Source organism: Drosophila busckii, unplaced genomic scaffold (genome assembly GCF_011750605.1).
Source record: "Drosophila busckii strain San Diego stock center, stock number 13000-0081.31 unplaced genomic scaffold, ASM1175060v1 chrUn_07, whole genome shotgun sequence".
Taxonomy (NCBI): Eukaryota; Metazoa; Arthropoda; class Insecta; order Diptera; family Drosophilidae; genus Drosophila; species Drosophila busckii.
The window spans coordinates 1,635,563-1,655,592 of record NW_022872723.1 but is presented as its reverse complement, the minus strand read 5'-3'; the positions used below and the strand labels follow the sequence as shown (position 1 = coordinate 1,655,592).

The window sequence follows — 20,030 nt, the reverse complement described above, 5'->3', positions numbered from 1 at the left end:
CTGTTACAGGCCTCAGCGATATATTTTAGCATATTTAACTAAATTTATCTGAATTTTTTATTATATTTTCATATATGAGAAACAAAGCAGTGCATCATGTAGCAATGAGCTTTTTGTCAGACGCAAGTGTTCTTTTGAACATAGAAAAAGATAAACTATTTCTATGTTAGTTTTAATAAGTTTTGGTTTTGTTTCTCAGTTCTACCTGCCGGTAGATGGTGTGATGGACTCATATGTTTTATCCACCAATAATAATGATACACTAATAATGATAAAATAAGTTTGGAATTAAATAAATAATGTCTTAGAGCGCAAACAGTATGTAATCATTTGCATTCTTATGTGAGCTCATTTTCATTGCTCATGTGAGCAAAGATTTCAATATTATAAATCGGTTAATTAATTATTTTGAATTAAACAAAATCTCTATAAAAATTGCTGTCAAAGTTCAAAGGCGCTTTGTCCAAGTTTAAAATCTTAAGATTTATGGGCGCAGTAATTTTTCTGTTGAAATTAGTTTTTGTTTTATCGACTTTTGGCCATTTATGCAAGATAAACATTTCGTTTTTTTTTTATCAGACCCTTGCCGCAATGTTGCTTTTAAAAGTTATAAGGACATGTGAAATTTATTAGTGTTTCAAATATACGGATTTGAGCTCGACACCAAATATGTGAATTTTACCAATTTGAAAAATATTTAAGCACAACCTTAATTTAAATATTACTCCATGCATAAATTAAATTTTATATTTTGAGCCTTTATACACATTTACTGATATGTGTATGTATATTTTCATTTTACTTTTATGTTTTCCTTTTAGTTTTAAGTTCTGGACTAACAGTTGTTATTTTTAAGAAATCTATGTGCAGTTTAGAAGTATTTATGTTTCGATATATGTATGCTGTTATTAATTATTAAAATAATAATACAAAAAACAAAAGAAAAAAACGAAAGTACTACGAAAAGCCCCACAGTACACAGAATAAACTTAAGAGAAACACATCAAAAGTTGCCACCAAGTTTAAAATAGGTTATTTCACTAATTTAAATAAAATAAGCATTGAGCTCGTTTTTTTTTGAAGCAGTGATTAATTAAATCTACTTATTTTTTCTTCATTAGACGATGCTTAAAAACTTTTTGTATGCTGATCTGGACTTTATTCTTAATTAAATAACAGTAAATGTTGTTTTAATATAATTTTATATATTATAATATTTTATCACTAAGTAAGTATCTATTAATAAAAATAAAAAACAACATAATTTCAGTCAAAATGCTTATTTCAATTGAACTAGAAAATGTTTGACGTATTGTATGCTGATCTGGCCTTTTTTTTCAGCAACTCTATTCTTAACGAAACGGTACAGCCCTGTTTAAACCAACGAATGAATACTCGTTCACTTTCGACGGTAGGTTTTCGCAGAAGGAAGGTGAAAATTTTTTCCGCATTACGGGTTGCCAAAAAAAGAAATTAAATAGTAATCCCAATTAATTCAATTGTTAAAAATATATATTTTTCGAGTAAAGGCTTATTGTAATCGGTCTGTTAAAAGTTGAGAACTCGCCTTGTAGCCGGAAAGTAATTACGTGCTTGCCAACAGCAATCTGGCAGAAGGCAGCTCTCTCGCTCGACAACGTCGCGCTCGCTATAGTTGTTTGCTTTAGTTGATTATTTCTACTCGTCGACGATAGCAAACATTTCAATTCTTAAAAAAATTTGAATGTTCACATTTACCAATCAAGAGATATACTTAATATACATACATAAGTGATATAAAAGATTTAATCATGAGTGGCGGATTACCGGAGTTGGGCTCCAAGATTAGCCTGATTTCGAAAGCAGACATTCGATATGAAGGCCGCTTGTATACGGTGGACCCGCAGGAGTGTACAATTGCGCTGTCGAGTGGTAAGTAATGCCTTGAAAATATGTACATATGCTTATGTACCCTAATATGTTTGGGTATCAGTTGTTTTCAACCATTTTACATTAATTTATTTTCCCTTTATTCTTTTAACGTACATTTGTAAGTACATATGTATATTTGCATATACATGGTGTAATAAGCTGTACAAGTAAAACGGTAAAGAAATGAGCGGGTGCAAAAAAGAAAATGGTTTCTTGCTAATTTTTTTTGTTTCAGTTAGATTTTACAGCAATTTACAGCTCTTCGAAGAAAGAGCAGACCGCCATTCGGCTGTATTTTATACACACATGCATACACACATACATATGCGCGTATGTATATGACTCGCTCTCGCAATCCTCTCATTCTCTTTTTCCCTCTCTCATGATTTTTGTTTGTCATGTTGTCAAAGCTAAAGCTCAGATGCTGGTCGGCACAGATAGAGCTTCGAATTTGTACAGTGTTGCTTCTGCAATAATATAAAGGCGCCCAATTTTAAACATATGTACAAATGTATTATTTAATTTTTATACATACATATGCAAAATAATGACCATATTCAAGTAACTGTATGGCATGCACATATATAAATATATACTCTATATATATATGACATGTGCATATGAACCTATTTTTGCATATAGAGGTTAACCAAACATAATTTTGGCGCCAGGTCAGAATAACGGAATGCATTACATTTCTTGCAGCAATTACTGTAAGCTTAAGAACAACGGTAAAATTTTAACAAATCCGCTTAAAAGCACGTGTTAAAATACCAAAACCATAGGAAAATAAAAAATATAGATACAAAAATGATTGTGTCCTATTTAATATATACATATATATATATTTATATACTTGTAACCTTTTGTACCAGTTGTTTTATTTGCTGAACATTTTAATGTTTTTAGTATTAAACGACGTATTTAATTTCTTTCTCATTTAGTGCGCTCTTTTGGTACCGAGGATCGTGACACTCAGTTCCAAATTGCACCTCAGTCCCAAATATACGACTACATTCTCTTTCGTGGCTCGGACATTAAGGACATTCGAGTTGTTAATAACCATACGCTGCCGCATCACAATGATCCAGCCATTATGCAGGCCCATCTTCAGAACGGTCCCCAAGTGATGCCACAACATTTTCCCATGAACGCATCACAACAGCAGCCGCAACAGGCACCCCCATCGATGGGAGGCGGTAGTGGCGGTGCCACGGGTGCACCAGTTAGCGGTTTTGGAAATGGAAATCCATTTGGGGCCTTGGGTGCTCCATCATTAGGCACAGGCTCATTGGCGCCTGGATCCGGAGCACCAGGCTCTGTAGGTTCGTTTATGCATATTGGTGGCAACCAACAGCAACAGAAGCCTCAACAGCAGAAACAACCAAGTAAGTTTAATAACATAAACTAGATATAAGTGTTAAAATGTTTATTTTTTATATTTTGGTGCAACCCATTTATTAACATTAATTATTATTATTATTACTATTAATTATTAATTACATACAAATGTTTCTGTGTACGTGCTCGTTTATGTATGTGTAGTTTCCGTTTTAGATATGCTTGCGAGCGCTTCACGTTCAACAACGCCTATTAGCCTTATAATAAGTCCAACGGCCGAGCTAAACCAGCAGCACTCCCAGCAGCAGCATCAACAGCAAAACTCATCACAGACTATGGGTGGTGGAAATGCGCGCGATGCCGGTCATAAGCGCCAAAACCATCAGCAGCAACAGCATCGATCTGGATCTAATAACATGTCACATCAAAATCGAAACAATCATAATAACGATTTTTATAATCAGCCCCACGCTCAGCACCAGCAGCGTGATCGTCGTGACTCTGGACGACAACTGGATAATATTAATTACAACACGTATAACAACAACAATCAACGCAATCGCGGTGCTGTTGGAGGAGGCAACATGCAACAGCGTGGTGGCGCAGGGAACGGAGGAGCTTGGAATATGCATCGTGGAGGTCCCCAAAATGCCAACAATATGATTATGCGCGGTAACCGTGGAATGGGAGGAGCTCGGGGTCCAATGCGTTCAAACCAGGTACATATTCAATGGCAATAATAACGCAGAAATATTCGTTATAAACTCACATAAAAATCAAACCATTATTTTCTATATAGCAGCAAATGTATCGTCCACAATCGGCTAATCAAAACAAACCTCGTAATAAAATCAAATTCGAAGGCGACTTTGACTTTGAGCAAGCTAATAATAAATTCGAGGAACTGCGTTCACAACTAGCAAAACTTAAGGTCGGTGATGAACCCAACAATAAAACTACAGTCGATCCAGTGACAGCGACAACAACAACAAGCTCTGTCACCACTGAACAGGTATGGTTAACCCAATGTTGTAATTACCATTTAAACAAAAATGTATAACTGCATAAAAAGATATTTTATATGTACTAATAGTTCAATAATCTTTTTGTGGTACAGTTAAATGGCGAAACCGACAAAAAGGATGACTCTGGAAACGAAACTGGTGCTGGAGAGCACGAGCCCGAAGACGAGGACGTTCATGTTGGCTACGATAAGACCAAGTCATTCTTTGACAACATCTCCTGCGAAGCTGCTCAGGATCGTAGCAAAAATAAGAAGAACGACTGGCGTCAGGAGCGGAAATTGAACACTGAAACTTTTGGAGTTTCGTCCACAAGACGTGGCAGGTGAATATCTGCATTTAACCACTTGGAAATATATATATATACAATAACAAACAAAATTTATACAGCTATAGAGGGCGCAATCATTATTACAATAATGGAAACGCAATGAGCGGAGGCGCAGGAAATGGTGGAATGAATACTGGCTATAGCGGCGCTCCTGGATATAATCGTAACAACTATCGTATGGGAGGTGCTGGCAACTATCGGAACCGTAGCAACAATCGCAACAATGGCAACATCCGGGGCCAAAACAATTTAAGCAATGGTAACTCTGCCGCAGCATTAAAAGCTGCCAACAACGCAGATACTTCGGCCCCCAATACCACAACAACGAAGGTTGCTACGTCCACGATCGCAGAACAGTCGCAACATGTAGCGGCAGTTTGTATGTACTTTATATTCTAATTGGGTTTTTGTTTTATTTTCTCTTATTCTAATTTGCAGCTCAATAAGGTCGACGCATAAATGAATTTGTCAGTGCAAAACTCTATGAATTCAAAAAAAAAAATGTCCTACTCAGAGTAAAGCTAGTTACCGTTACCCGAAAAATACCCCAATCAAGAGACCATCGCGCGACCAAACGACCGATCGACGAAAAACAAGCTCTCATCATTGAGATAATCTAGATATGGATTTAACAGCATCAAACAAGCAAAAACAATTGTATAATTTAACTTAGTGGTGTACCGCTCATGACGTCCTGTGCACGCACTCAGGCCGCCCACCGTGTTGCTTCGCTTTGCAAATAATTGAAAGCGTCCCCTGTAGCAGTCATATGTTAGGTTTTGTGTAAATGGCTTGCAAAAGGTTCTTGGCGACGCAGCACTCGATATGAGAGAAAATACACACCTATACATATATATATTTAGTAATAAATTGAAGAAAATAATATACATAAGCCTATGAAAAGTTAAGGAAAAGAAGCTCTAGGAGTCGCAAAATATGAAATTATTACAAGAAAATATTTAAATCCATGGAATTCCAAACAGAAAACTGAAAACGAAATTCACATGTTTATATTTTAAAATTACAAGATTGTTTAGAACTACTTATAATAATTGTGGGCATACATATTATAAAACAATAAATTCAAAACGTTACTAGCATTTAAACATTTTTTAAGAACATTTTAAACATGAAAATGTAAATCAACATACCCACACTAATACTTATATTTCAATTAACAGAAACACGTTCATAATCGTACATGCATGCATTAAACACAAACATTGTATAATTCAACCATTAACAGCAATGTGGACAACAAATAAATCTACCCAGACTTTGAACTTTAACACTTGGTAATTTCTTCGACATATTTCAGTGTCAGTTTGATTTTTATGTACCTATGTGAGCTAGCTTAAGGGTTTTATTTTATTTTGCGCATGAAACACTACAATTTTAGTTTAAGACTTGCAGTTTGTCTACAATTGGAACTCTTTAAATTTTTACTTTGAATTGTACTTCTTGGGACTGGAACAGAAATTGTATTTGGAAAAATTAGAATACTCCTACTAATGTATATCAAAAAATTGTATTTTGTAAATGTTTAGTATGAATAAGCCGTGTTTTAAATTCAAATCAAAAAAGTTGTAAAATTACATTTTAAATTGCGATAAATAATCTAACATGCTGGGGAAACGTTATATTTATGTTGAGCACAAAGGAATGTATAAAAATTGTAATAAATATGTGTATCTAAAAAACTGTTTATCAAATATTAATATTTGTGTTCGAATAAATATATATTTATCATCATACCATTGGCAAAACTCAACTTACACATTTTTGGTACGAATTCCATTGATTTTATTTACGATTCGCACTAGGACCATTCATAGATTGAAAACTTACTCTCAGCTGAGCGAACACAATTAAATGACCAACTCATAACCATCGGAATGTATAAAATGATTAAAATCTTTTTAGTTATACGTATATATTTTAATTCATAAGCCAGGAATATACCATAATAATGCTACTTGTATGTACAATAAATAATGATAAAGAGGTTATTCTTAGTGACTTTAAGCTTAAGCTTTTAATTTAAAACATATTAATACCAATCTTTATTTTTTCCTTGCTTTTTTTCTAAAAGAGAGAGTCGATTTGGAAAAATTGAGATATGAAAATGATGGATTGACGCATTATTTGTCCCACAATCCGAGTTCACGCATTTTGGTTTGAAAATAACGCTCAAGTGAATTGGCACAGCGATAGTATTCAGTATCTGGGGAATTATAAAATCTGCAATTGGAAAAAATGCGAGCCATATCTGCCATAAACAAACGTCGGTTCTGGTAATAACCCCTTTTCAAACGTTCTCCCATTGTTTTCAGATCCATTGGGTATTTAATGTGGTCATAGTAATCGGGCACCTCGGCTGCAGTGACCGGCCGTAAAAATGGCCAAGCAGTTGTATGTTGACGCACGGATTGCAGGACGGATGCAAATGAGGTGGCTAATTTTTCTGGGTCCGAGGATTCTTCCAATGGACGAGAAGCCCGTGCTGGACGCATTTGTGGTTTCCATCCTATTTCTCTTAATCCAGGTATTGATTCTACTGGGATTGATGGCAGACCTTCCTTAAAACATGTTAAGCCAGCTCTTACCTTTTGTACCTCATTATGACGTTGTGCAATAAGCTCCTTCAGAATTTCGCTTTGATTTCGTATTACTAAACGTACAAATTTGAGGATAAAAATAAAAGAATATTTAGCATGATTAAGTTTTTCCAACCTACCCGCAATAAATTGTGTATTGACAATGCTTGGGTGAAGTTCACAATGCATTAGGGTAGCACTGTCATATTCCTTAATGTACCCTGCGTAAACAGGGCGTGCTAGTTTTATATCCTTAGAAAAGCCTTGTTTCTTAAAATACCCAATGGCGTCACAATCGGCAAAAGTTAGTAGATGCTTAATGCCGCGCTGAATGCTATAATCCTTCAAGTGATTCATCAGATGGGTTCCGTATCCCTTCACTTGTTCGGCCATTGTAACTGCACAGAAGACGATTTCTGTGAAACCCTGCGATGGAAACGGTCGGAAGCATATTCCGCCGATTGGCTGATTTTCTTTGATAAGTGCTAACGTTTTGTGCTTAGTATCAAAAACCAGCTGACTTATGTATTCACGTGGCATCTCCGGTAATTGATGGGCAAACACAAGCTGCAATCCAAGCAGCCAAAGGATGGTTTGTTTGTCAACAGGCTTTGTAAGTGAATTTCCGACAACATGAAATTCGATTGCACGCTTTTGTTCTTCGGCTTTCACATTCTCATCGCGTGACACATTTACCGGGAACAAGATCTCAGCTTTGTTTGTGGTTTTCGATTCCATAACGGCATTCATTGCGCGTAAAACAACTTCAGTTGGGAGATCGTCCGAATTTTCACTACAACCAAAATTTTTAAATAAATCACAGCTGATTGTCAGCCTAAAAATTTCATGTCTTAACTCACCTACTGACTCGATCTACAGTATCTTTTTTAGGCCTCTTGTGTTGTGGCTCCCCAGCAATAGAGCGTTTGACACCACTCACAATATTGGAAGAGCTGGCACCAGCGGCCATTGAGTTAACCTCTTGGTGACGCTTTCTTTGTTGCATAACAAATGAGTTTGGCGGCCTGTAATTTGGGTCCCATATAGGGGAATCGTCTTTCAGCAATTCGCCTCTTAATGCCTCCAAAAATTTTGGCATTTGTGTTATAATAGATCTCTTGTCTTCGGGGAAGCGATCTCGCTCCGAAACACATTTCTTTTTTAGTTGTTGTGACATAGACTGGAAAACCGTTCTTAAAAGTGTTCGCCCAAATACTAGGGATGTTTCGAACTGACGCAAAGAGTTGCAAAATGCTGGTACGTGGCAAAATACCAGCCAGCGGGTATAATTGATTTTATAAGTCGATGCATCCTCATGTGTCTGCGTTGAGTCGGCTCGACGAGCAGAGGGCGACTCGAAGTTATAGTGGTTTAAAAAATTCAGAAATGTCTTTGCCACTTCTGTCATTGTTTGCAGTTCGGTTTGGTTTAAGTGACTGTACTTATAGAAAACTAAAGATGAAACGGCTTTAGTTATGCACGGTGATTCAAATGGTGGATCTCCTAATGGCCCACGAATCACAGCTTGCTGTCTAGTAAGCACGCATTGCCGAAGCAGTCGAAAGAGGTACAAATAAACTTTTTTAGTGTCCTCATCTTCAACACGTTGCATTGACATGAATAGGTTTTCCATATCTATAATAGCTCCCAAAAGGTCGTCCATACTCGCTCTGGAAATTTCTGTCAAATGAGCGATGTGAGACCGAAGTGGATGACAACAGCTTGCGTTTCGGCACTCCTCAGTAAATTCAGGACAGTAGGAGGACTCGACATCTCTGTGCCGATTTTCCTGTGGTGTTTTCCAGCCAGTGCAGCGACATCCTTCGAATTGACATGCAGAATACATAGACAGTTTGGCCAGCTTTTGAGCCTCGGGCAAGTTGAATACCTTTTGCTTCCGTTGCTGAATGCGTTGTAAACTATTTTGCCGAGTGCCCTCCTGAGCTGGTGTCCCAGTCGAACCCGCCGCTCCTGATGCAGCTTGAGATGAAGATCCCGATGCAGCGTCATTTGCAGATTGCTGCTGTTGGGCAGCAGCAGCATTTCCAGAATTGCTTCCGATCGGTTGACTTTTCAGTGTAATCGCTGGACCACCAGACATCTTTATCGTATTGATTATTCGTATTATCTATGTATGTATATTTATTTAATACACAATTTCACAATCTGTGAAAATGCTGACCAGGGCTGGCGAATTTCGCTTCAAGTGGGGAACGGTTCCAGGGCTGTAATATACATACATATGTAAGTCAGTTAAAGAATTTTTCTTTCTCTTCGCATAATCTATTTTATGATTTGCTGAGTTCCGTAGATATATGTATATGTTTAGCCCTAATATATCTGAAAGTTTAACAAATGTAAAACGAGTCTCGTTCGACCAGATAAACCATTTATGATCTTGAAAATACAATAGATTTCATTATTGATTTATGATTAATGAATAAAGCATAATGAGTTTACATTCATATTAATTTTTAACAATACCGTAAATAATTGAATTACGAAGTCAATTCTAATCATTAGTTGATTGACAGTGTACTTGCACGAGCTGAACTTAATCCTTCAATTGAACTACGATGAACAACTCTACTCTGAATTGCGGATTTAATGCAGATGGGCTCGTGAAAAAACTATCGTTTGTTGTACGTATGAACATATGTATACCAGTGGTGCCACGGCAAGGAAAGAAGAATAGGAGCGGAAGTCTCGATAATTTTTTGCTTCGGTCCAAAATTTTGGAGTATAATTTTTGTTATGCAAATATTTTTGTTAATTACCGTCACCAAATGTTTGAAAATTGGCAATGTGAAACTCTGGTAAATAAAATCTAAAAAAGCCAGATATTTTGTTAAAGGCTGTTTGACATTTTTCCCGGCTGAAACAGTTAAAAAAAGGCCAGTCTATCCGGAAAAAGTCCAAATTAGCATCAGTGACGCATACAACTACATTGCAAACTGATAAGCAAAAATTCTAATTTTGTATTACATTCCATTTATTCATTTTACCCGAAAATTAAATTTTCTAACATCGTGCGAATGCTTATGTGTCTTTCAAAAGGAATGCTGCTCTGATGCTATGGAAAACCCATGTGATTTTGAAAGCCATCTAGATTACTATGTTGTCAGAAAATTAAACAACAAGCCACAAGCTACGTATTCTGACAACGAGAATGATGATAATATACACCATGAGATACCATTACTTATTACCGATCTGCTATTAACAATTGCACAAAACGATAAAGTTAGTATGCTAAGAAGTCCTTTCCCTCTACGATTTAGAAGCTGTATTATATATGGGTTCATATCAGCTCAATTGAACAAAACCAATAATGTGCATAAGTATCTGATAGACGATGGTACCGGAAACATCGAAGTCTCTATTTTTTCAAAGCCAAAAGAAATGCGAACTGTTGGAGCCATGTATAGTGAAGAAGAACTATTGTGCAATCGAGGGTGCAATTCTGTATCTGAAAGCATATTGCGGCTTCTTGGCAGAACTATGGAGAGCACAAAGGGAGCTCTGATACCTACTGGAAGTAATGTACTTCTTTTGGGTAGCCCACACATGTTCAAGGGGAAACTAAGTCTGCATGCAATTTCATTTAGTGTAGACAATTGTAAATCACGAAGTCTTGAAATTGCTTTCGCTACAAATTTAATAAACTGGTACAAAAAACAAAAAGAATCTATAGTGTCGCATTAAAATATTTGTTTACCAATCAATGAAATTTTACTCAATAAAATATCAAATCTTACATATTCGGAATTTACGTTGTTTTTGCTCGGATAGCAGCACGTTTGCCAGTGACAGCTTGGAAGCCAGACTTGATACTAGCTACAGAGCATCGAGAACCACAAGATTCGCATTGTAAAAAGAATAAACGTGTATCCTTTTGTAATATTGTCTCAGGCGATCTACAGGTGTGACATGTGACATACTCCTTTATATAGCGACGCAGCACATTTTCGATCTGCTTTGGCTGGAATCGACCCTTTATAATGAGCTGTTGGTTGCCGTCCATAGAACCGCTTGTACCAAGCTCGGCCAATAGAAAATCTAAAAGGTGCTTTGGTAAGCGATGCAAAGTCTTTGCGATATCCATAAAATTTGCGAATGATGTCTTCTTGGTACCCACTCGCAACACCTGTGGAGGTCGCATAACAAATTTAGGCTTGCGACCTGCGGCCATATCTGGGTTTTTATCCAAAATTATTTCGAAAACGCGTTTCAGCAACTCGTCGTAAGTATAGTCACGGTCTGAGCCTGCCCAGGTTGAGCTGTTATCTTCGACTACAAAAATACAAAAAAAAAATCCAAAATAAATATACACATCTTCTTAACAAGGGAGGGCATTACTTACAATTTTCTTTGTCTTCGCTTTTGTCATCCTCAGCTTTGTCAGCAAACAGCTCGTCCAAATCCTTCTTCTTTGTCTTCTTTTTCTTTTTAGCCATTGAAAAGTCCATGTCTAAATTAATTTCTTCCTCGCCTGGTTCCTCAGTAGTGGCTGTGCCAGTCACATCGTCAGCTCCATCGGGCAAAGCACCTTCCAATTCATCTAAATTAAAAGGCTTCTTCTTTTTCTTCTTTTTTTTGCCAAAACTCTCTAAATCGAGGTTGTCATCCACTTCGGCCATAGCAACATCGGTTGCTCCTTCATCTTTGGAATCCTCCTTTTTACCACCATCATCGAACCCTAAAGCTGCATCCAAATCGAACGTAGTCTTCTTCTTCTTTTTCTTCTTTAATAAGGTTGGATCAAAGCCCTAAAAAGAGTATTTAAAAGCATATGTTTATATTCAGACACATAACCTCAAACACGGGAGCCGATTGCAATATGCATATACATATGTGTAGACGTGTGTACACTTACACACGACAGCACAATTTTCTTGTTAACTTACATCTTCACCTTCCATTTTAGTTAGATTTAGCCGAAATAAATAAATATACAAATTATTTTTTCACAATGAAAATTGCATCAGAAATTTATCTTTCTTGACAGTAGAGCTGGCAAACTATCGATTAGGGTTGTCAGAAATATATCAAAATATCAATATATCGATATTTTTGTTGTGGAAAAAATACATACAATTATATCGTAATTGTTTTTATTTATTAAACTTTAAATATGAGAGAAAAATCTAATTGAATAATTGAATTGAATTGGCAACCAAGAATTGAAATTATATTATATTCTGGGTATCCAGTGTGGTCAAAGTGTTGAGGAAGGCACTTTTTACTAAAACATTTTACAAAAACATCAAAATATACATACAAAATATATACATATATATTTTATAATATCCAATTAATTATAGATTTTCGGTACGATATTTTAAATGTATTTTGATGGGCTTAATATCGATGGTGGAATCTCATTGTCCCACTATCGAGCTAGTGAAGATGGTTTTTGACACTTGTTTCACACTCAATCAAATTTAAGAGCTGTATGTTGTAGAGGCGTAGAAACATCGATGTATGGAGACATCGATGTTTTTCGATGTTTGTCAAATAAACATCATTGCTTGTCTATTAACTGAAATTTGCGCCAAAACTCATTTGATGAGCAAAAAAAAGGTCGCAATCCAATCTAACTTACAACACATTTCCTGAGTAAAAAAATTAAAGCAAGAATAAATAAAAATGAAAAATAATATAAGAATATTCTTTCATTTATTTTGAATATTTTAAATTTTCATAATAATTCTTTAATTACAGGCATAAATTACATTTAATGTATGTGTTCCTTTATTAATTATTATCGTTAATGTCCCTTATTATTTTTCTATATTTACACCTATGTACAATCAAAAGGAAACATAAACAATACACAGATGATCGCCAAATCCCTGTGAGTGTCACTGGTCTCGTGACGTCATTTCGTGCTGCGCGAACAGATTCTCAAACTGTGTGCAAATATATCGATGCTGACAAAAACGAACGAACTTATGAACGATATACCTGATTAGTGTGTTCACCAATAACTGAAAGACTGAACTGAATCTAACTGACTCCAATCACGTCGATAATAAACTTAGAGCATTAATTATTAACTTTAAAAAATGAAATTTGCACCAACTGTACAGTTAAACAACGGGTATGAAATGCCTGTCCTGGGACTTGGAACATACGAGGTAAAAGTTATGGTCGTTTATGTATACATATGCATTCATATGTATGCATATGTACACACAATTACATACTGTAATTGCATAAAAAACATTGGGGAACACACAATAATTTACATACAATGAGTAATTTTGAGTAATTTTGTCTTTTACATAAATACAATCATGTATTTAGTCCGCAACAAGTGCTTGTGACACTGCTCTAATTGTATGTAAACAAGCCAAACAATTTGTTGGTGCTAAGCCTAATATGTTTAGGTTAGGTTAGATTATCCTTGCATCCTTGTCTTGTTCTTTCTAAACTGTAGTAAGTCGGATGTTCGCTTAAAGTTATATCTTTGCCAAAGTGTCTTTGAGACCTCGCAGCCCAGTATCCTCGCTGTTGCACAGCTGACCATACTCCTCTCAGAGTTCCGAAAGAGCTTACTGGATGGGTTTTCTTATGTCCGTCACCGCAGCTTGCCGGCAGCACATATTCGGATCTTGACAGACAAGTCTAAAGGAGTGCTCCGAATGAGTTCTGTCTTTATTGTTTCGAGGCTAGAGGATTTCTCGCTGCCTGGCTGTCCATGGAGATTGATATGTTCCATGTCATTTCTGCCTGCATTTCTATTAAATTTATCATTCGCCACACTGCGTTCAGTCTGGAAAGCAGCGCATCTCGGGCACAAAAGTAAGCTCCAGATCGTGTCCTTGTAGGGGCTTCTTGTGTCCAATATTGTTCTTGTTTGCAAGGAAGATTTAAACCTGTTTTCCATTTGAATCCTCCACAACTGTCTATTCTACCGAAAGTAGGAGGTGCTTGTGTACTTGAGGAAAGCCCCTATCTAAACTTAATATACAATATGGATACCTTATGGCGATCAAATTAGAAGCATTTAATATAAAATGTAATGCAAAAACTTGAAAATCAAATTTAAGTTAAATATAATATTTATTTAGTCCAAAAATAATGAAGGCGAAATTGCTGTAAGGCATGCCATTGATATTGGCTATCGACATATTGATACTGCGTTTTTCTACCAAAATGAAGTGGAGGTGGGAAAAGCTATTCGCGACAAGATTGCCGAAGGCGTGGTAAAGCGTGAAGATATATTTTTAGTAACTAAGGTAAGTGGTTGCATATATTTGGCGTTTCTTATAATCTCAGTGTGCATTTATAGCTGTGGAATATATATCACGATCCGGAGCTTGTGGAGGCTGCATGCCGAAAGCAGCTTAGCAATTTCGGACTAGAGTATATAGACCTTTATTTAATGCATATGCCGGTTGGCTATAAGTTTGTCGACGATCAAACGTTGTTGCCAAAAAATGAAGACGGAGTGCTGCAGCTGACAGACGTTGACTATTTGGATACGTATAAGGCAATGGAACAGTTAGTTAAGCTCGGCCTAGTACGCAGCATTGGAGTATCTAACTTTAACAGTGAACAACTAGCACGCCTACTTAAGAACTGCGAGATCACGCCGGTGACTAACCAAGTAGAATGCTCTCCAGCGATTAATCAAAAATCGTTGACTTCTTTCTGTAAAAGCTATGGAATTACTGTTACCGCTTACACCCCATTGGGTAAGCCCAAACCTAATGAGGAAAAGCCAGAATTTATATATTCGCCTAAGGTGACGACAATAGCGCAAAAGTACAAGAAGACATCCGCTCAAATTGTTTTACGATATTTGGTAAGATTCCACAGTGAATTTAATAAGAGAAAATTAAGTGCATTTGAAATTAAATTTTTTGCAGGTTGAGATAGGTGTAATGCCTATACCAAAATCGTCTAATATTGGGCGCATAACTGAAAACTTTAATATTTTCGATTTTGAACTCACTGAAGCTGAAAGATCTGTGTTAGATAGCTTTAATACTGGTGAAAGAATGGTGCCATTGAATTTGATAAAGGGTCAAAATCACAAGTATTATCCTTTCGCTATTGAGTTTTGAAATAATTTTTCAATTTGTATTTATAAGATACCAAAAATAAAATATAAAAATATATAGATTTGATCTTCGAACTCTAGAATGTGAAGTATATTGATTTAACTATTATTTCTCGCTAAATTGCTTACAACCCAAAAAATCCTATTTTAAGTGAGTCCTTTAATTTAATTGTTGTGTGAACTATGGCTGTAACTTGAATCGTTTATCATTATGACCGGTGTACATTACATTAAATAAACAGCGCAGATTAGCATAAAATGTTTAAAAAATTCTAAATTGCTATCAAATAAACTTCAAAGTCAAAAAATTCCTAAAAAAAAAAATCAATTTGATTTAAGACCATTTCGATATGAAGCCAATTCGCCACCTAAGCACCTGTGAAGAAATTGAAGAGGACAGCTCAGGGGTAGCGGTGATACTTGGATGCGACCAGCCGCCGCAATGTTCCTCCAAAATGGTGCTTATGGCGCCAAAGATAAGGCTTGGAAGTGGCTACGAGATGCCCGTGCTGGGGTTTGGAACGCATAAGGCGAGCACAACATCCGAAATGTAATTATGATTGTAAAATTATTTCGATCTGTTTTAGTTGCGTGGATATCACTGCTTGACGGCAGTACATTGTGCGCTAGAGACAGGCTACCGACATTTTGATACGGCGTTTTGCAATGAGAACGAAAGCGAGGTGGGCATGGCGATCTTATCCCAAATTAAAATGGGAAATGTCTCAAGGGAAAACATCTTTATCACTACAAAAGTACAAATTGAAAAATATTTATTACTAATTTACATTTAATGCTAACAATTTTCAAAACTTTTGCCTAAGCTATGGAATACACATCATGATCCACGAAATGTGCGTCGCATTTGCGAATCTCAGCTACACAGGCTCGGATTAGGATATATTGATTTGTATCTTATGCACTCTCCAGTGGGCTATAGGTTCATGTGTGATGAAATCCTTAAGCCGACAAAGGCTGGAAAGATCGTAACAACGTAAGTTTTTTTTTGTGAATGTGTGGCCGTCTTTATAGTTTTAACACTAGACATACATTTGTTAAAGCGATGTCGACTACATAGACACTTGGCATGCCATGGAGGAGCTCGTGATGTTGGGCTTAGTACGCAGCATTGGTGTCTGTAACTTTAATATGGAGCAGGTGCAGCGCGTTATACAATGCAGCTCTTTAAAACCGGTCGTAAATCAAGTCGAGCTCTGGCCCGGTTTTATGCAAAAGGACTTGGTTGACTATTGTCGGTACAACGGAATCGTTGTCACTGCCTATATACCTTTAGGGCATCCAAATCGAATTGAACATACACCAAAGTATTTCTTCTCGGCGGGTATGAAGCGCTTGGAGAAAAAATACAAACGCACTGCTGCACAAATAGTTCTGCGTTACTTGGTTAGGCACTTGCAATTTCTTAATGATTTACTGATTAATTGATTAAGCAAAATTTATATATAGATTGACTACGGTGTCGTTCCGATTATCAAGGCTTCTAATGCTATGCAGATTAGACAAAATCTAGCCATATTCGACTTTCAGCTGAACTATGCAGATACTCTTGCCCTGAGAAGTTTGAAACCTAGGGGTAGAATTGTAACGCACGATTCAACTAGCAATCATCCATTCTATCCTTTTGAGAAGGAAGATGAGGTTGATGAAACACCAATCAATGCTTATCACGATGAATCGTTTCAAAGAGCGGGCGCAAAGACAAGACAAAGGCCTGACCATAAGCCAAAGCAAAAATCAGACAAAAACGCCAAGTTGATGGCAGATCAAAATACCAACCATGAAATGTCTCAGAAAAATCAAGCTGTGGTTCCGGCTCCCAAGACCAAGTTTATGGCAGTCGAAGATACAAATCATGAAAAGTCTCAAAAAAAGCAAGTTGCGGCTCCGGCTCACAAGACTAAGTCTATAGTATTCGAAAATACCAATCAAGAAACGTCTCAGAAAAAGCAAGGTGCGGCTCCGGCTCCCACGACCAAGTCTTTGGTAAATACCAATCAAGAAACGTCTCCGGGAAAGCTAGTTGCGACTCCCAAATCTGCAAATGCACCGCCTCCTGTAGAGTACGTTAATCGCAATGCTTCAACTGTCAGTTTCAAGAAAGATTCGGACACATCTCCTACACAACCACGTAAAAGCTCTCAAGCTCTGACCGGCCGAGTAAGATATAGCATGCCATAAATGGGTCAGGAGAGCCGTGTTGGTGAAATATAGGATAGCTTTTTATATGCTGCCTGGTAAAATGTCTCTTAGTAGGTATACAGATGCCAATAAATACATGTGGAATAATATAAAAACGCATAATTACAAGATTTACGGATATGATATAGTTTTTTGTGAGTGATATAGTTTTTTTTAAAAGGCGCGTATGCTTTGTAATAAAAAATTCAAAAATGTATGTACATATTTTTTGTAAGTACTCGTGAACTGATCATAATATCTTTTGAAAAAGCTATCAAATTCCTACATCAAATTAAAAAAAAAAAACAATCAATAATCTGCTCGTTCTATTTGAAAACATTTCGTTATGATACCGGCACGCTGTCTCACTACCTGTGATGATGAAGAGGAAGAAGATAACTCTAGGGTAGCCCTAATACTTGGCGGCGATCAAAGACCTCCTTGTTCAGCCAAGTCTCTACTTCTGGCTCCAAAGATTAAGCTGAGCAGCGGCTACGAAATGCCCGTTTTGGGGTTTGGCACTTATAAGGCAGATAAACTTTACAAAGAATGTACTGACGATTTTGAATTTTGAATTAATATGTTCTATTCCAGCTGGAGGGCTATCAATGTTTGACGGCAGTTCACTGTGCTGTGGAGACTGGGTACCGTCACTTTGATACTGCGTTTTGTTACGGGAACGAAAAAGAGGTTGGGGAGGCAATTCGAACACAAATACAAATGGGAAATGTCTCAAGAGAAAATATCTTCCTCACTACAAAAGTAAGTTTTAATAGAAACAGCGAATACTTCTTAGGCCCATCTAATATTCAATTCATCAGCTTTGGAATACGCATCATGATCCACGTGATGTAAGACGCATTTGTGAAAAACAACTAGAAACTCTCGGATTGGACTACATCGACTTATATCTTATGCACTTTCCTGTGGCTTACAAGCATTTGTGCGATGAGATCCTTGAGCCCATGGCAAATGACGACATTCAAACCACGTATGCATCTAGAAAAGATTAAGATTACACATTTTATTGTTTCGTTATATTCTTAAGCGATCTTGATTACATCGACACTTGGCATGCAATGGAAGATCTCGTTAGATTGGGCCTAGTAAGAAGCATTGGGGTTTCCAATTTTAATATGGAGCAGATGCAGCGAATCATACAGTGCAGCTCTTCCAAGCCGGTAGTTAATCAAGTGGAGATCTGGCCGGGGCTTGTGCAGAAGGATCTCGTTGATTACTGTCGCTATAACGGTATTATTGTAACAGCCTTCTCACCTTTGGGTCAACCCGACCGTGAAGAGCATAAGCCTATCTATTTTTTCTCGGAGGGGATGAGGCGATTAATGAAAAAATACGAACGTACTGCCGCACAAATAGTTCTTCGTTACTTGGTAAGATTCTTCCCTAGAGAAATTACGAGTTCCGTTAATGAGCTTACAACAGATTGATTATGGTGTCGTACCCATACCGAAGGCGGCGAATCCTGTTCACATTAGGCAAAATTTGAATATATTTGATTTTGTGCTTAACGAAACTGACACTCGTGCACTTAAAGGTATTAAGCAAAAGGAGCGCATTGTAAAATTTGACCTAGTAAAGGATCATCCCTTCTATCCCTTTGTGCGCGATGAGGAGCCAGAAGAATCGCAGCCTAAATCAAAGCCTAAGAGGCGGGCTCCAAAGCCAAAACAGAAGTCAGCGCAGCCAACAGACGATCAAAAGGTTGAGCAGAAGGGTCCAGAAACGGAGCCCGATGCTCCTCCTGCACAACCAGTTGAAGGTGGAGAACCGGTCGCTGAAGGCGAAGAGGAAGAATAAGAAGATCATTGGTACCAACTGGTGTGTGGAACTATTTGTACAATCTCAAAATCTAATAAAATTGTTGTGTCGAAATCGAATTTTAAAATTATTGCTTTTAGCACAATTAGTTGCGCCATGAGCGGAAATGGTGCATGAATACAATATTCACAATATTTAGTAATATAATTTTGCTCATTAGAAGTAATTGTGACCAAGGTCAAAAGTCCAGATTCAAGAATATGTATTCATGATCATGGTCACGAGCTGAATCGATGCATCCTTGTCCTTTTATCTGTCTATCCGGACTTAGGACCGACAAGCGCCGCTGTGTGCCAAATGTGCTCGAAAGTAGATTACTACACTCTTTTGTATACGCCCTACTTGATTTAGGTCTTCAAGTTGTCTCTCTTAAGAATTCATCGATCACGACTTTGAAGAGCAAAGATAAAGGACGCCGGTGTTCTAAAAATCCTTTGCTAACTCGACACCATAGTTTATTCTTTAATTTAATTCAATGTAATTGTACACTAAAAGATTGAATTAAGATTAATTGGAATCGAGGGACTATTTAGCACGCTTTTTATTTTTTTTTTAAATAAATTTTCTTACAATCAAAAAAAAAACATTTTTATTTACGTCTTACAATTTGTTGCACTTTTTGAAAAGAGCTCTAGTCGAAATGTCTCATTCATACTTTTGCTTTATGGAAGATAATGATGAAACACGCGTAATTTTGTAAAGTGGGGGCAAATGGTCAG

The 20,030-nt window shown here is 36.9% G+C and overlaps 6 protein-coding genes across 9 annotated transcripts; 4 read left to right on the top strand and 2 right to left on the bottom strand.

Annotated features, from left to right (window-relative positions):
• Positions 1–1,431: 1,431 nt before the first annotated feature.
• On the top strand, positions 1,432–5,894 carry LOC108600333 (protein LSM14 homolog B-B). 4 transcript variants are annotated; one of them, XM_017987849.2, is made up of 7 exons: positions 1,432–1,911; positions 2,856–3,299; positions 3,457–3,971; positions 4,055–4,264; positions 4,370–4,599; positions 4,665–4,984; positions 5,044–5,894. In XM_017987849.2, exons 1-7 carry the CDS (start codon positions 1,791–1,793, stop codon positions 5,049–5,051), a joined length of 1,848 nt encoding a protein of 615 aa, XP_017843338.1. In that variant the 5' UTR covers positions 1,432–1,790; the 3' UTR covers positions 5,052–5,894. The 4 variants fall into 4 exon arrangements, with proteins under 4 accessions (XP_017843338.1, XP_017843340.1, XP_017843337.1 ...); XM_017987851.2 differs by having other exon boundaries at positions 1,433–1,911; positions 3,469–3,971; XM_017987848.2 differs by having other exon boundaries at positions 1,433–1,911; positions 4,052–4,264.
• LOC108600332 (histone acetyltransferase KAT2A) lies at positions 5,066–9,427 on the bottom strand. Its single transcript, XM_017987846.2, has 3 exons — positions 8,063–9,427; positions 7,343–7,995; positions 5,066–7,276 (listed from the first exon to the last, which is right to left on the bottom strand). The coding sequence occupies exons 1-3, from the start codon at positions 9,301–9,303 to the stop codon at positions 6,747–6,749; spliced, it is 2,424 nt and encodes an 807-aa protein (XP_017843335.1). The 5' UTR covers positions 9,304–9,427; the 3' UTR covers positions 5,066–6,746.
• A 1,466-nt stretch (positions 9,428–10,893) lies between these two features.
• Positions 10,894–12,218, bottom strand: LOC108598494 (eukaryotic translation initiation factor 2 subunit 2). Its single transcript, XM_017985162.2, has 3 exons — positions 12,110–12,218; positions 11,566–11,971; positions 10,894–11,495 (listed from the first exon to the last, which is right to left on the bottom strand). Exons 1-3 carry the CDS (start codon positions 12,122–12,124, stop codon positions 10,972–10,974), a joined length of 945 nt encoding a protein of 314 aa, XP_017840651.1. The 5' UTR covers positions 12,125–12,218; the 3' UTR covers positions 10,894–10,971.
• Positions 12,219–13,193: 975 nt separating this feature from the next.
• Positions 13,194–15,328, top strand: LOC108600523 (1,5-anhydro-D-fructose reductase). The gene is made up of 4 exons (XM_017988167.2): positions 13,194–13,342; positions 14,279–14,446; positions 14,500–15,015; positions 15,080–15,328. The coding sequence occupies exons 1-4, from the start codon at positions 13,271–13,273 to the stop codon at positions 15,275–15,277; spliced, it is 954 nt and encodes a 317-aa protein (XP_017843656.1). The 5' UTR covers positions 13,194–13,270; the 3' UTR covers positions 15,278–15,328.
• A 72-nt stretch (positions 15,329–15,400) lies between these two features.
• Positions 15,401–17,666, top strand: LOC108600520 (1,5-anhydro-D-fructose reductase-like). The gene is made up of 5 exons (XM_017988165.2): positions 15,401–15,803; positions 15,861–16,028; positions 16,098–16,267; positions 16,335–16,677; positions 16,741–17,666. Exons 1-5 carry the CDS (start codon positions 15,624–15,626, stop codon positions 17,470–17,472), a joined length of 1,593 nt encoding a protein of 530 aa, XP_017843654.2. The 5' UTR covers positions 15,401–15,623; the 3' UTR covers positions 17,473–17,666.
• Positions 17,667–17,746: 80 nt separating this feature from the next.
• LOC108600521 (aldo-keto reductase family 1 member A1-A) lies at positions 17,747–19,365 on the top strand. The gene is made up of 5 exons (XM_017988166.1): positions 17,747–18,001; positions 18,067–18,234; positions 18,294–18,463; positions 18,521–18,863; positions 18,916–19,365. The coding sequence occupies exons 1-5, from the start codon at positions 17,819–17,821 to the stop codon at positions 19,288–19,290; spliced, it is 1,239 nt and encodes a 412-aa protein (XP_017843655.1). The 5' UTR covers positions 17,747–17,818; the 3' UTR covers positions 19,291–19,365.
• Positions 19,366–20,030: the final 665 nt, after the last annotated feature.

Excerpts from the sequence above, each read along its gene's own strand:
- LOC108600333 (XM_017987848.2), top strand. The coding sequence starts at position 1,791 with ATGAGTGGCGGATTACCGGAGTTGGGCTCCAAGATTAGCCTGATTTCG. Across the intron at positions 3,972-4,051 it reads GTCCAATGCGTTCAAACCAG|CAGCAAATGTATCGTCCACA; the intron begins GTACATATTCAA and ends TTTTCTATATAG. Across the intron at positions 4,265-4,369 it reads GCTCTGTCACCACTGAACAG|TTAAATGGCGAAACCGACAA; the intron begins GTATGGTTAACC and ends TTTGTGGTACAG.
- LOC108600332 (XM_017987846.2), bottom strand. The coding sequence starts at position 9,303 with ATGTCTGGTGGTCCAGCGATTACACTGAAAAGTCAACCGATCGGAAGC. Across the intron at positions 7,996-8,062 it reads ACTGTAGATCGAGTCAGTAG|TGAAAATTCGGACGATCTCC; the intron begins GTGAGTTAAGAC and ends TTTTGGTTGTAG. Across the intron at positions 7,277-7,342 it reads CAATACACAATTTATTGCGG|TAATACGAAATCAAAGCGAA; the intron begins GTAGGTTGGAAA and ends TTGTACGTTTAG.
- LOC108600523 (XM_017988167.2), top strand. The coding sequence starts at position 13,271 with ATGAAATTTGCACCAACTGTACAGTTAAACAACGGGTATGAAATGCCT. Across the intron at positions 13,343-14,278 it reads TGGGACTTGGAACATACGAG|TCCAAAAATAATGAAGGCGA; the intron begins GTAAAAGTTATG and ends ATATTTATTTAG. Across the intron at positions 14,447-14,499 it reads ATATATTTTTAGTAACTAAG|CTGTGGAATATATATCACGA; the intron begins GTAAGTGGTTGC and ends GTGCATTTATAG.
- LOC108598494 (XM_017985162.2), bottom strand. Across the intron at positions 11,496-11,565 it reads AAGCGAAGACAAAGAAAATT|TCGAAGATAACAGCTCAACC; the intron begins GTAAGTAATGCC and ends GTATTTTTGTAG.
- LOC108600520 (XM_017988165.2), top strand. The coding sequence starts at position 15,624 with ATGAAGCCAATTCGCCACCTAAGCACCTGTGAAGAAATTGAAGAGGAC. Across the intron at positions 15,804-15,860 it reads TGGGGTTTGGAACGCATAAG|TTGCGTGGATATCACTGCTT; the intron begins GCGAGCACAACA and ends GATCTGTTTTAG. Across the intron at positions 16,268-16,334 it reads GCTGGAAAGATCGTAACAAC|CGATGTCGACTACATAGACA; the intron begins GTAAGTTTTTTT and ends CATTTGTTAAAG.
- LOC108600521 (XM_017988166.1), top strand. The coding sequence starts at position 17,819 with ATGATACCGGCACGCTGTCTCACTACCTGTGATGATGAAGAGGAAGAA. Across the intron at positions 18,235-18,293 it reads ATATCTTCCTCACTACAAAA|CTTTGGAATACGCATCATGA; the intron begins GTAAGTTTTAAT and ends TCAATTCATCAG. Across the intron at positions 18,864-18,915 it reads AAATAGTTCTTCGTTACTTG|ATTGATTATGGTGTCGTACC; the intron begins GTAAGATTCTTC and ends AGCTTACAACAG.